Raw genomic sequence first — 14,990 nt, 5'->3', positions numbered from 1 at the left:
CTCATGTTCCTAGCCAGAGCTCATCCCCAGTGTCTGAAGAACTTTCTGTTCCCCTTTGCCAACCTGAGCTGACAGAATGATTCGCTGTGATTTTTTTTTCCTTTGGATTTCCTGATCAGATTTTGTTTGATGCCTTTTCTGGGCCTTTGTGTGGGAGCTATGGTGGAGAACTGGGGGCCTACTACTCTGCCACCTTATTAGCCTCCTCCCCTACACTTTGTAAGATAGGAGAGTAGAAGAGCTATGTTTGATATTTTTTATCCTTCTCATTCCCTAGCACAGTGCGTGTCCATATAATAGGTCTCAGTTACACATAAAATCTGTAGAAACTCAAAATTTATCCATCCAATTGGATTATGAATTTTTTTGTCATTTCTTCTCTTTGGCTGGCTATATCAGTGTTACATTTCTGTTGTTTTGTATGTATGTTTGAATGATTTTTGGGTAGATTTCCCCCTCTATAAGCTTCTTGAAGGTGGGTTCCATGTCCCATTTATTTTGCAATTCCAAATAGATGCTGAGTATAGTGCTTTGCCACAGTGGGCGCTCAATAAATGTTGCTTTTATTTCTCTTCTGCTTCTTTCCCCATTCACATATAAAAATATTTAAAATTTTATTTCAGGTACATTGTGTTTTATTGCCCATATGACATAGTATCCGAGTGCTATCGTTTCCCGCCTATTAAACTCTTGGCTGCAGGAATGAAGGAAGTGACCAGAACTTGGAAAATCGTAGGTGGAATCACACATGCCAGTAGCAATTACACAGATGCCTGGATGGTGTTGGTAGCTGTTGGATGGGCCCGAGGTAATATTAACTTCATAAATTATTACCCAATATACCAGAACTGTTGATTAGTTCTTTGGTCACAGTAATAGAATCACTTGCTCTATTAATGGGAGAGTTTTGAGAATAAGAAATTTTGTTTTTAGATTCCTTATTCTCTATGACATGAAAGTATCATCTTATTTTGGAAATTGCCATAACCATTTGTGAATCCCCCCAACCACAAAAGCTTATAGCTATTTATGGCTCAGTGCTAGATTTAAAGCCAATTTAAGCATGTGATATATTCTTGATTTCTTCTGTAATATAAATTTTACTCTCCTTGATAAAGTACATTTTCTTTTCATTTTAATAGTAGTAGATTTGGGTTTGTAGCCCTAACTCTTCCTGCTAATGGAGTGTGAAACACAAATGTTATGGCAGTGAAAGCCATTTTTTTTCCCGGGACCGTAATATATTGACCAATTTGGGATATCTTTTTATAATCTGTAAAGTATGGTCATTTTGATTTATAATTGTATGCTGATGCAATTAACCCTGCTTATTTGAAACTTCTCATTGGATTCTTCAGCTGGAAGATGTTATAGAATTGTCTTCATTTTTGTTCTACACAGTCATGTCCATAAACCAGATCTAAATAACGTTACTTTCTGTGTCTTTAGGTGCTGGTGGTAATGTAATCACGAGTCTGGAGCAATTTCTAAGAGGGACTTGGAGACCTGAAACTCACAAATGGCAGACACTATCCTAGTAAGTTGGTGTAACTGTAAGATCTTGCTGTTATTGGAGTCCCTGAATGTCTTCCACAGTCACGAATTGGAGGAATCTAAACTTGAAACTAAGAGCTAAAACCATATTGCATTAGGAAACAGAGTAAGGAGGCAACATGGTATGGTAGAAGCAGCACTGGAGTCCTGGCCCTGGAGTCGAAGGACCTAGGTTCAGATCCAACCTCTGATACTTGCTATTTGTGTAGCTTCTCTGGGGCTTCAGGCTCCTCATCTCCAGAATGAGGAGGTGGGACCAGATGCCTTTGAGGTCCTTTGCAGCAGTTCTAGATCTCTGAAAAAAGATTTTTATTTCTGAAGACTTCACACAAAGATTTGTTACAAACAAACGAACAAAACCCCTTGAGTTACAGTGGGGTTGGGAAGAATATTCTGTCATTAGATAGGAAATGAAGACATCTAAGCATTTTTATAAGTGATCTCAATGGCAAGTTACCCGGGGAACCTTCCTAGTAGTTAAATATTGAATTGATGAGATAAATAACAAGCAGTTATCATAATATATTATGAATTGGTTTAAAAAAAGTGGCAGCTGAATGTCATAGTAGACAATTATAATTATACATGAACAAATCTGGAGAAAAATAACCTGAAATGTGTTTATAAAATGATTGTTTGAGCAGTCATTTTGAACCCATTAAAAAGAACTTGGAGTCCTTGTCACATGTTCTTTGAAGCTTTGGGGTCAGTGTGCTGCTGTGGACAAAAGGCCCAGTGTTGGGCATCATCAGAAGGATAGCAGAAAGAAAGCTACTCACATTGTATAGCACTATAAGGTTTGAGGAGCTTTCCTCATAAAAGCCTGTGAGGTCGGTATTGCAAGTTTTAGTATCTTTGTTTTGCAGATGAGGAAACTAAGATTCAAGCAAGTTGAGTGACTTTTTAAAGGTCATACCACTAGGTATTTGAGTTCAAGTCTTTGCTGGTTCTTAAGTCTAGTGCTCTTTCCACTGCCATCTGCTGGCCTGAACTTCATATAAAACTATGGTGCATCTGAAAATGAAGTCATGTGTGCTGCAGCATACACCGAGAGGAAGAAGGCTCAGAGAAGGCAAACTAGAAAATAATCAAGGTGTTGGAGAATTTCTAATGAAAACAGAAATGTAAAAAGGAGGACTCTGTCATATTAAAAAAATGAAGTGGGAGGAAGTATAAGATGGAAGTTCATAAAATTAAAAAATGTGTGGACAGAGTAAATAGGTTTTAAAAAACCATTTCAATATTGGGGTGCTCCTTGAAGTTTGAAAGAAGGTAGGACAAATAAAAGGAAAAGCTGCTTTTCGATGTTTACTATTCACAGCAACCTTATTATGTGAACAAACAGTGGCAGAACAAAGTAATATTAATATTAAAAAGACTGATAAAATTAATTTATAAATAGTTCCACAATGGATTATTGGGGCTGGTGACTATAACTTAAACTTTTGATCTAGTTATCTTAGAAAACAACCATCTGCTTTGCAACAGTAATTTGCATTTATATATACCTTTAAGATTACACAACACTTTCTTAGCAGCTATCTCTATCAGTTACACAGTTAAAGAATGATCCCCATTTTGCAGACTCAGGTTACATTACATCCCCAAGATCAGAATGTGTCTGAGTCCAGGTCTTCTAACGTCAGACCCAGCGCTCTTTCTACTATACCACTTGTCTTATGTAAATGTGAGTTATCATCACCGTCTTCATTGTCGTCATCGTTCTTATCTATGGATCGGTGGTCTAACCTGGGGGGATATTTTTGCTGTTCTTTGTAAGACATATCAAAATATGACTTGTCATTGTTTTTATATTAATATTAAAACTTGTGGTCATGCATCATCATGTAATATTAGAATTAGCATTCATTGAATGTAAAAATGGCAAAAAAGATTTTTTACTGTAATTTTATAATGCTTCACTAGTTGTTTCTATCTTGCTTCAAGTAATTGGACCATTGACTCATTCCTACATACACTCACACACACTCACATACACTTACACACACATACACACATGCATACACATACACTCACACACACTCACGTACACTTACACACACATACACACATGCATACACACACTCACACACACACACTCACACACATATATCTAGATCTCTATATATCTAGATATATCTAGGATAAATTTACTGTATACCTATCATGCTTCTCTTTTTTATGGCATTTATCATATGCTAGCATAAAATTTATTCTGAGTCCAATCAGTGTTGTAAGGAAAAAGAAAAGTTGAAATCATTCCTGAGAAGCGTTAAGGCCTATAATGCTGTTCACACGTATGCTTATGAATGTGTATCTAGATTGCCAAAAACACGCATGTGTTGTAGTGCTCGAGGATACAGTATCAGCTGTAATGTCAGCATGAACTGGATTTTTATACAGTTGTCCTTGGTAAGAAAAGGTGACAAAAAAGGTTAGCTGCTGTTTGTGAATTGAAAGTTTTCTTTCTGTTGTCAGCAATTTTAAAAATATTTTGCTTTATGGATTTCCTGTTTTGGCAACCGAAAAATTTATTAATTTGTACCATAATTTTGTAATATTTACTGGTTCACAAGTACATTTCAAGTTTTTTTTTCCATTCATTTTCTGTTTATTCTGCAAGATCTTCAAGATGACTAAACCTTATATGTAAATATGCAAATATAAATTTTAGGGGAAATAGAGTCAGTGTCCTTGAATTGTTTCTTTTAATATTTCTTAGATACTTTGTGGTGGGCGCCTTCTGGTGGAAAAGGAAAGTGTCTGAGTCTTTTTATTTTTACATTGCAATATAAGTAGTGTAGCTGGACATTTTAATGCTCTGTTCTCCTTTGTTTCCTGTGTCTTGGAGCTTTCTCAGCTTTGAGTGCACAGTCTGCTACTAACAATGTGAAACCTGGCTAGATCATGTAACTTTTCTTAATTTGTATCTCAAATGAGAAATTAGGGATTTTGATACATTCTGTTTACCTTTGATGCTGTAAGGAATAATGATGTGGAGGTAGACTGTAATGAATGAAGCTTTTCACAAGGAAGATACTATTTTCAGGGTCTACTTCCTTTAAGAATAAGAAATCACATCTTTCTTCTCGTACTCACTTGCAAATAGTCACTTTTATGATTTACATTAACTGCTTCTAGAGAATCCTAACTAGTCCTTGTCATATATTGAAATTAACTCAATTCATAAGCCTTGGTGTCTCTCAGCTAAAAGACCAACTTGATCCCTTTTCATCAAACATTTTAGACTTCTGCCTTCAAGAAATGACTTTACTATGTACCACTATCCAGATGGGACCTGTAGGTCAGATTGAACTTCTATTTGACTTGACATCTCAGTTTTCAGTGACTAAATTATAAAACAATTCCAACTGTTATTTTCACAGAGTAATAAAACATATGGATAACTTAGTGCTTATACAATATGATATTTTAGTAGTTTTGGTAATTTATCCTTATTTATACAAAGTTTATCCTTAGTTGCAAGTATGGATAAATAAAATTTTATTATAGTACTATCATTAAAATTCCGTACAAATAAAAAATATGACAAGAAGGCAGTTTTGAAAATATTAAACTAGCTTCAACATCCCTGTGGGTACCCATCCATAAAGTGGGAATGATAATACTTGCACTACCTGTCTCACAGGATTGTTGGGGGAAAGAACTTGGGAAATCTTAATGTGCCATATCAATCTGAGTTCTACTCATGAGTTATTGGTCTGACTTCTCTATTGTAAAGTTTTGCAGTACTCTCAAACTATGTCTTTAAAGTTGTGATGAATTTATGCTTTAGATATTATTATATACTGAATTAAAATTCATTTTATTTTCAGCCCTGTGAAGATAACTCTGGTGGGAGCAGTTCTCTTCACATTACAGCACATGGAGAAGCTGCCGATGGAAAAACATAATCTTATGTTCTGCTACACTTTCTTTATTGTCATCACGAAGGTAAGAGTCCAAAATACCTTTTCATTAATTTTTACAAATCCTGTATCAGCCTTTCTCTTTCTTAGGAGAATTACCTGAGGTTAAGCATTGGCAGTATTTTTTTGTGGCTGAACTAGCTCAACAAGGACATTGGTAGTAAGTAGCATATGGGCACCAAGACAGTTATTAGAATTTCATTCTTAAAGCATTATCTTTCCTTTAGTACCCTTATGCTTTTGCAGGGACCAGAAGAGAAGAGTTCTGGGTAGCTCGAGACAGATCAGGTCCTCACCGTCTAATGTAGAAAGGGCGATGGTGTCCCGGGGTTAGATAGCAGCATCGTTTAGGCCTATGTGCTGTCATTTGGAAAGAGAGCATTGGAGCTCTCAGAAACAGTTGAGGGTGGACCATTGGATCGTAGAGCCACAGATGGACAGAACTTTAGAGACTGTCTGCTTCAGTGCTCTTATTTTACAGATGAGGAAACTTAAACCCAGAGAGGTTGTACAGATAGTAACCAAACTGGGACTTGAATGCAGGTTCTGTTCTCTCTTTCAAAATCCCTTCGCTGTTAGTGCTCTCAGCCTCCACAGATTTTCTTGTGCTTCTTAGCAGTGTAACTGCTGCATCTCTCCAGGAGAATTTCATTTTCTTAAGGACAGGGACTGTTCTGAATTTCTTGTATCTGCAGTGTTTGTTTAGCACAGGGCCTTGAATGTAGTAGGTACTTAAAAAATGCTTGTTAAATGAAAGAACGAATGAAAATCTAGAGCTCTTTCCAGTCCATCACCCTGCTTCTGTTTTTGTACAATAAATTTCAAGAAAGCATCATTCCCCATTCTTCATCAGCAGGAGGCATATTTTAGTGTAAGGAAATTTGCCTAAACTAAGAATAATTTCACAATTGTATCTCAAATTAAATAGAAACCGTCTGTCTCATTTGAAAAAAAATTACCTATGGGATCTTGTTTCATTTTATACTGTTTGGTATGTAACAGTAGGGAACAATTGACAGAAGACTTTTTAAATCTCTACATTGATAATAGTTTGTGGCACAAATATTCTAAACATTTAAGTCATGTCTAGGTGAACTCAGAAAATGTGGTCTGTCTGTTTCTCCTCCTTCCAATGACAGACATCATAAACCCTTTAAAATAAGGTTTCTTTTGTTTTTACATATAGCCCGTAAGCAAAACCCACTGATACAGAAACACCCCGACAGACATGGTAGGCAACATTCCATCACAGCAGTTTCTGCCTTTCTGAATGGCGTCTTCGAGATATCTAGAAGAGAGACAAATGTGCTTTTTTATATTTCTCCTTGCACAGCTTCCTGTCTGTACTGGGCAGTTATCTGTCTTTTACCAAAAATCTTCTAGAGAAGATCTTTGCAACATGTTGAAGGCTTTCCCTCCTTTTTAAAAAAAAAATTTGGGAGGCATCCACTTGGTTGTCACCTCTTGTCATTCTTGGTACCTAGAATATAGGTTTATTATTGTCGCTTTTAAAAATTAATTTTAAAAAAATGAACAAAAATCTTTTATTTCCTTTTCTTCCCCTCATTGAAAAAAAAAGAAAAGCATAACCTTGTAATAAATGTTCACAGTCAAGTAGAACTTAGTTTTTGGACATGATTCATGTGGAAATATGTCAGTTCTTCATCCTGAGTCTGTCATCTGTTAGCAGGTCAGTGGCGTACCTCGCTGGGCCTTCAGAATCATGGTTGGTCATTGCCTTGATCAGAGTTCTTCAGTCTATCAAAATTATATGTTTTTCCAATGTAGTTGTTATCATATAAGTTATCCTCCATGTTCTGCTCACTTCATTCTGAATCACTTCATACAAGTCTTTTTATGTTTCTCTGAAACCATCCGATTCATCCTTTCTTCTGGCACAATTTGTTCAGTCGTTTAGTCACATCCCCTCTTTGCGACCCCCTGTGGACCATAGTGTGCCAGTGCTGTCCATGGGGGTTTTTTGGCAAAGATAATGGGGTGGTTTGCCATTTTCTTCTCCAGGGATTAAGGCAGACAGGTTAAGTGACTTGGCTAGTCTCACACAGTAAGTGTCTGAGGCTGGATTTGAATCCAGTTCTTCCTGACGTCAGGCCTAGTGCTCTACCCACTGAGCCATCTCACTGCCTCATAGGTCACGGTAATATTCTGTTACGTAGTTATTTGTTTAGCCATTTGCAATTAATGAGTTTGTGGTTCTTTGTTCTGCAAAAAAAAACTACTATAAATTTTTTATACATATGAGTATTTTCTCCCTTTCTTTGATAGGATTTAGAGCGGGTAGGAACTTTATGCAGTTCCATTATTTTACAGATGTGGAAATGGAGGCCTGGAGAGAGGAGCTCAAGGATGCAGAGACAGTGACAGAATTAAGCTCTGTCATATTATAAACACACCACTCTTTGTGCTGCACAGTAGTGTGTCTGTCCGACCTTTCTTGAAGTCCTAGCAGAACATCCAGGTCAAGATCCTCCTTTGCCATTTAGAAATGTAAGACTAAAGCTTTGGGGACAGGTTAGAGATTGAGGTGGAGGTCTCAGAATCACCTGCATCAAGGATGTTGAGGATTAGGGAAAGGCACTAAGGATATTTAGCTTGTAGAAGAGAAAATTTAGAGCAAATGTGATAGTCTTAAGAGATTTAAAGGACTTTCAGATGAAAGAAGAGTTAACTCTGTTACACAGTCCCAGGAGGGCAGACCTAGGAATGATGGGTAGTGGTTGGAGCGAGATGCCAGGGTAATATAAGGATAGACTGCCTTATAATTAGAACCATCTAAAAGTAATGTGGGACACCTCAACACTAGTGGGGTGTGTTTCATTGCAGGCTTCCCACCCATTACTGGTTATGGATTTTATGGAGGAATTCCTTTTTAATATGCTTGATTAGATTTCCCCAATTGTACTTAAAAACTCTGAGATTCTTAGAGGTAATTATTGATTCCAGAGGAGCTGATAAGGTCACTTACAATACAGCAAGACCATTTTTCTATATCATTCTTTGAGGAATGAAGGAAAATACTTTGAAATGAGGACTCATCTCCCATCCTACTAACTTATATATTTCCCCTCTGATGTATGTCTCATTCTCATTCAAATTCAGGGGAGGCACGTTTTTGTCATTTTATAACTTTGGGTTTGCAGATTTAACTTTTAAAGAGTTTCACTAATCCTTAAAAAAATACCAGTGAAGATGAATTTTTCTTCAAGATAGAGTGGCACCCTCCTTGATTTAAAGAACAAGGTGAATGTTTAGAAGAAAAATTTATGTCTCTAAACATAAGTCCTTATGGCCTCTCTCCCATCATTGATTATATTGAATTTTAATATTCTATGTATAAATAGTATAGGTCTTTATAGAAATAAAATTTTAATTTGATTGAAATAACCTCTAGATATTTATTGGAATTAAATATTTAAAAGTTGTTTATTAAAGTGCCATTTAAAACAAGTTAAGTAATATGTTGATATTAGTGCCGGGCTAGGTCTCTTTCAATTCTTGAGATTCTGTGATTCTTTCAACTTTGCTGATAATGCTAAATATTTGCTTATAGTTTATTCCAATTCAAATCTTACACACAGACGGAATGTTTCGGATTCATACTGTCCATCTTACTGTGCAGCACAGACTCTTGTCAGTTCTTTTTGCTATTTCCTGAGGTTCTAGGTCATGTACGTATCTAACTGTCTCTGCATGGCTTCTTTTAGTTTCTAATGATTCTTCTGTTTTAATATCTGTCAGCTACTCCAGAAAAACTAAAGAAGGGAAAGAGAGAGAGAGAGAGAGAGAGAGAGAGAGACAGACAGACAGACAGACAGACAGACATAGCATTACTTTAGTTTCAGCTCTCAGCTCGTCTATAGCCTTTATTTCAAAGAAGTGAGAGTCTCTAACTATGTTTCCCAGGCAGGAGGAGATAACATTTCCCACTTTTACCCTTTAAATGTAGTGAACCTGCCACCATTTCCTTCAGAAATCTCAGAGTCATTCATTTGGTGGGGACAAATAAAATCATTTTTTGAACATGAGATTTAAACTTGCTTCCTTATAAGAAGGCATCCAAGGGCTATTTTTCCTTCGGAACTCAAACTTCAAAGGAGATATTCTAAAGGTTTAGATAGAAATCCTGGAACTATAGAAAACAGAGGGTTGTCCCTATGCTCATTCAAGAGGAAGAGAAACTTCACTACGAATAGACTAGTGGATCCTTCTTTTAAAAAATTGATATGCTGAAAAATCCATATTTACAAAATAAATATTAAGGAGTGACAAAGTGGGTCATCCTGAATATAAATTCATGAGACACCTGGGTTATCCCAAGGATCCCTGAAGCTACCCTGGAGTATCAGTCAGGGACATCTAAGAACCAATGAGTAATTCATTTTCTGCCAACTGTGGGGTGGTTTTGGAATAAATTATACTTTTTCTTCTTCCTTTCCTTTGAATCTTGTAGTCTGTCTATATGGATAAGGACTGCAACTGGTTTAGGGACTCCACTGGTTTAGGGAACTTCCAGGGCTGTACCTTCTCTACAACTTATTATATTAAAGAGTTTTAAGAGCCCCAAGAGGTTAAGTGACTGGGCCAGGGTCATACAGCCTGTGTGAGGCAAAGGTGGGACTGGAACACAGGGCTTCTTTGCTTTGAGGTTAGCTTTCTATGCACTACATACAACACATTGCTTTTCCATCTGTATGTGTACAAAGAAAAAAATAAAGTTGTAAAAGTAAGTGACACTTAGTAAGGGGCACTATGGGGAATTCTTCACTTTTCAAGTTTAAAATATATAATTTGCACAAACATTTGCACTATAGTTACCCACTTATGAGAAGGAAATTGTAATTCTTTATCTCAACAGTGTCTTCCTGCTCATTTGTGTGTATTGTCACTCGTCTGAGACCTACGTCTCTGTTCCATACGCTGCACCACCCAGAGGTGGTGCCCTCGCCTGGGGGTACTTTCACAGCAGTCAGAGCTTGCCTCTTAATACAGTGCACAACACACTCAGTACATATTTGCTCTTACTGTATCTGCTGTTGTCGGTAATAAACACATTTTGCATCATTTTTGCTTATCTTTTTTTCAGTTGTGGAAACTACCAAAATATTTTATTGACATTTAAATTTGACTGTGTTTTTTCCAGGTAACCATGATGCTTACTGAGTCTGAGTTTTCTCTCCTCACTCCTTTTGAGATTGTGCTGGGTCGAATGCTGTTTGGCTTTTGGCAGAGTGACGCTTCAGTGCAGTGTAATACTTTGAAACCATCTTTCAACGGTACAAACGCAAACTCAAAATCCCCTGCAACCAGTACTGAAAATAAGAAGAAACAGAATAAGAAAACGGAATAAATTCACTTGGCAAGCTCTAGGTTGCCAAAAATATTTTCTTTCTTGTTTACCTCGCAAATTGTGATAAATATTTCTATTGCAAATGATGTGAAGTAAGGATTATATGCAAGGAAATGCAGGTGACAAAAAGGAAGTATTGCCTTCTGCTTGAGAGGGATGTGACTATCTCTTTAAAAGTGATGTTGTAGATTCTAATTTCCTGTATCATGTAAGAATGTTTTTCTGAGTTAAATGTAAAAGATTCTATTGTGATCATTTTTAATAGTTTTATATTGATGGAATAAGGCTAGCACTTTTACACGTGTTAGGAAAACAAACCTAAAAGATACTTCGAAAAGAACAAAAAATAAATGCTTTCATTTTCCTTTAGCATTTTTCATGTACCATTTTTATTTGCATATGAAGTGTACCTTCAATTTGCACTGCTAATTACCTTCTAGAATTTAAAGGTATGAAAGCTTGTCAATCATTTAATTTGAGCAATGAAGGGGGAGAATAAAACTTTACTGAAGTATTTCACATTATGAGTGAAACTGTTACCAGTTTGTTTCAGATACATTTTCCTCCCTCTTGTCCATGAAATGTGTCTAAAATTTTAGATAATTATATTATTGAGACTGGATATTAGTGATGCGGAGTCCCTAGCTAAAAGCTACCTTTTCTTTTAAAAAAAAAAAAAACTTATTTTTTTCTTCCAAAATAAATCAGGGATTTAATTTTTTGTTAATTATTAATCTCATATTTTCCATTCTAAGAATTTGTCCCTCCTTTTCTTTCATAAAGTACATTTGTACTCCCTGTAGGAGAAATCATTAATCGCTATTAACATTTCACATAACTAAGGACGAAGAGAGGCTAAAAAATGTAAGCTGAATATACTGTGGCAGCTGTCATTTTAAAGGAATTTATCCCAATCCTTAAGTACGTCATATTTTTAAAATAGCAATCAAAAATCCCTTTTAGATATCCTTTTCTGTTGTGGCCTTTTTGTTTTTAGTTGAATATTCCTTACTACCTGTTTCCAGAACCAGTTTTCATGAGTCTAATGTTTATAACACACAGGTAAATATATCAATTAAAATGAATTGCCTCCATGTGAAAATATATCATGCCCCCCCCTCTCTGATGTCAGTTATTTCTTTAAATAACTCTTGAGTTTTGGGTTATAACAAAATACCCAGACAGAAACAATAAAAACACATGGTAATCCATTTGAACACAGAATAACGGCAGTAAATCTAATTCTTTTTTGGCAAATTTTTTTAAAAGTAATGTTAGATTTATATGCTTTATACTGTAGTTTCAAGTGTCAGTTAACACCTTGAGGCTTAGTGATATGGTTTCATCTCCTAAGACTATGGACCTATTGCTGTCATAGGTTTAATAAGTACTGGCATTTTTGGATGATTCAGAAATACTAAAATTCCATCCAAGTAACTGGTTTACAGATAGCCAGAATGTTTTATTATCAAGATACAAACACTACAGGTACTGTACTTTAAGCACTCGCAAAAGAACAACGTAGCTTTTTGCTACATGTGAAGTGGTAAGAATTATATTTTTAATATTTTGATTTTAAAAAGGCATTGAGTAAGAGTCCTGTATAACATTTGATACTCTTGGTATTTTAACATTTCACAGTAATACGAGAGATCTAAATGTCAGGCTAACTAACCTGGTCATTTTTACACCAAGTTAGTGTGTGACAAAGTGTTAAAAATTATTCTTGAAGTTTGCAAAAATTACTGTAGCTGAAACAGACAGTGTGCTGTCTTATGTTTGTATTATATACAGACTTTTTAACATTAAAGTAATTTATTCATCACTTATGGTGTGCTGAAAGATTTTTCCATTTTCTTTTTTTAAATGTGTAAAATCACTCTTGTGCATCTAGGTGGCTTTTCATTATCAAGCTCTTCTCTAAATCACAAGCAAATTGCAGCTGAGTAAAAGGGGCTGAATTTGAAGTCAGAGGACCTGAATACAAATTCTGGCAGTGCTGCTGGTGTTACTTTGAACAACTGAATTCAGTTCATCAAGCTTTTATTACGTACCTACTAGACAATTTTCTAGGTGTTGGGGATAGAAAAAGAAATGAAAAGCTTCCTGCCTTCAAGAAGCTTACTTGTTCTACTCAGGAGTGGGTGGGGTAGAGAGGGAAGGATAAGTACTGAAAGAACAGATGCAAAGTAATTTTGGCCATGGGGAGACCCACTAACCACTCTCTGGCAGGATGAGACAAGGATTCTTGGAGGAGCTGTCACTTGAGATGAGCCTTTATAGGATTCCTGCAAATCTCTAGGAATCTTGGGGGTTCCTGTGAATCAACAAGCATTTATAAAGCACTTGTTTTGTGCCAGGCATTGTGCTAAGTCCCAGAGATGGAAAGAAGGGCAAAAATATAAAAATCCTAATGAGTAAGAGAACATGCAAGTAGTTATGGGCATGCAAGAGCTCTACATTTGTGACCAGGAGGTGATTTCAGACGGAAGGTACGAGGGGAGGCTATTGGGGAAGCCAGGAAGACCTTCGCAACGAGAGGTCTGAGTTCAGTCTAGAGTGAGAAGGAGGAAGTGAAAAGAGCATTCCAGGCATCTGGAATAGCCTGTGAAAATGCCTGGAGTCAGGAGGTGGGGTCCCAGGTGAGGAGTAGTAGATAGGATGATTTAGCTGTACTGTTGAGTGTGAGGGGGGATAATCTGCATCAGTCTGGAAAGGTAGGTTGGGTCCAGACTCTGAAGCACTTGAAAGGTCGGAAGTTTATATTTTATACTAGAAGTGATAGGGAGCTACTGAAGCATTTTGAAGAGGAGATTGAAAAATTAGAATTTGTTTTTAGGAATATCATGTAGCAGTCTGTGGAGGATGGATTGGAGAAGAGAGAGCTAGGAGCCTACTACAGGAGTGAGGGGTGATGAGGGCTTGAACTAGCGTGGGGGCCATGTCATTGGAGAGAGTAATGGAAGTGGAATAGACAAGATTTGGCAAATAATTGGATATATCAAGAAGCAAGACTGAAGAGTCAAGGATGATGCTAAGGCTGCAAATATGGGTGATTAGGAGGAGTATGATGTCTTAGAAATAAGGAAATAAAGAGGAGGGATGGGTTTGGAGAAGGTAAACATCTGTTTTGGATGTGTAAGCTTTGAGATGCTGATGGAACATGTAGGTAGAGATGTCTGGCAGGTAATTGGTGATGTGTACTGGAACTGGAGTGAACTGCATATTCCCAGAAGACAGACCTAAGCGCACGGGGATTTTCACTCGTGTGGATTACACTGGAAGGACCGATGTTCCTTCCAAATCTGAGATTCTGCAATTCGGTGATAATAGACAAGCACAGAGATATATAGACATGTTCACACAAAATAGAGAAGGCATGGGAGAGAAAGTGTCTAGTGTATTTCATTACCTTCATCATTAACTTCCCTGTCATCAGCAAGAGGAACAACTTCTAGTAGGAAGCCCAATCAGGTTGGCCTTCTTTCAAGAAGAGGCCTAACAGACTAGTTTGGCCCAGGAGGAGATAGAGCTTGGGTGTTAATCTGCTTATGCCTGGTTACTGGATCTTTGTCTATGCCTGTAGGAATCTACTTGCTGGTGTCTTATCTGTATGTGAGTCCCAGCACCCCAGGCCTAGTGTCCCCCCCTCCCTTCCCCCTCCCAATTACATGTAAAAACAATTTTTAACATTTAAAAAAAATTTGAGTTCCAAATTCTCTCTCCCCCAGCCCCATGGAGAAGGCAGGTAATTTGATATAGGTTATCTCTGTGTAGTCATGCAAAATATGTTTCCATATTAGTCATATTGTAAAAGAAAGCATAGACTCAGACAAAGTAAAAAAATATGCTTTGTTCTGTATTTAGACACTATTAGTTCCGTCTCTAGGGATGGATAGCATTTTTCATCATAAGTCTTTCAGAGTTGTCTTGGATCATTATATTGCTGAGAATAGCTAAGTCATGCACAGCGTATCATCTTACAATACTGCTGTAATTGTGTATAATGTTCTCCTGGTTCCGTTCATTTCATTTTATATCAGTTCATGTAAATCTTTCCAAGTTTTTTGAAAGCATCCTGCTCATCATTTCTTACAATACAATGGTATTCCATCACAATCATATACTGCAGCTTATTC

The 14,990-nt window shown here is 36.8% G+C and overlaps 1 protein-coding gene across 1 annotated transcript in view; it reads left to right on the top strand.

Annotated features, from left to right (window-relative positions):
- Positions 1-12,676, top strand: part of TMEM38B (transmembrane protein 38B) — a 67,874-nt gene extending 55,198 nt beyond the window's left edge. Inside the window, exons 3-6 of the mRNA XM_072655330.1 lie at positions 624-808; positions 1,450-1,537; positions 5,391-5,508; positions 10,645-12,676. Coding sequence (XP_072511431.1) covers positions 624-808; positions 1,450-1,537; positions 5,391-5,508; positions 10,645-10,851 — 598 coding nt within the window. The 3' untranslated portion in view covers positions 10,852-12,676. The remainder of the gene's footprint in view (positions 1-623; positions 809-1,449; positions 1,538-5,390; positions 5,509-10,644) is intronic.
- The last annotated feature ends 2,314 nt before the right edge of the window (positions 12,677-14,990 follow it).

This window comes from Notamacropus eugenii, chromosome 1 (assembly GCF_028372415.1).
Source record: "Notamacropus eugenii isolate mMacEug1 chromosome 1, mMacEug1.pri_v2, whole genome shotgun sequence".
Taxonomy (NCBI): Eukaryota; Metazoa; Chordata; class Mammalia; order Diprotodontia; family Macropodidae; genus Notamacropus; species Notamacropus eugenii.
Note: the sequence above shows the minus strand (reverse complement) of the source record. Positions and strands in the feature narration are given on the sequence as shown.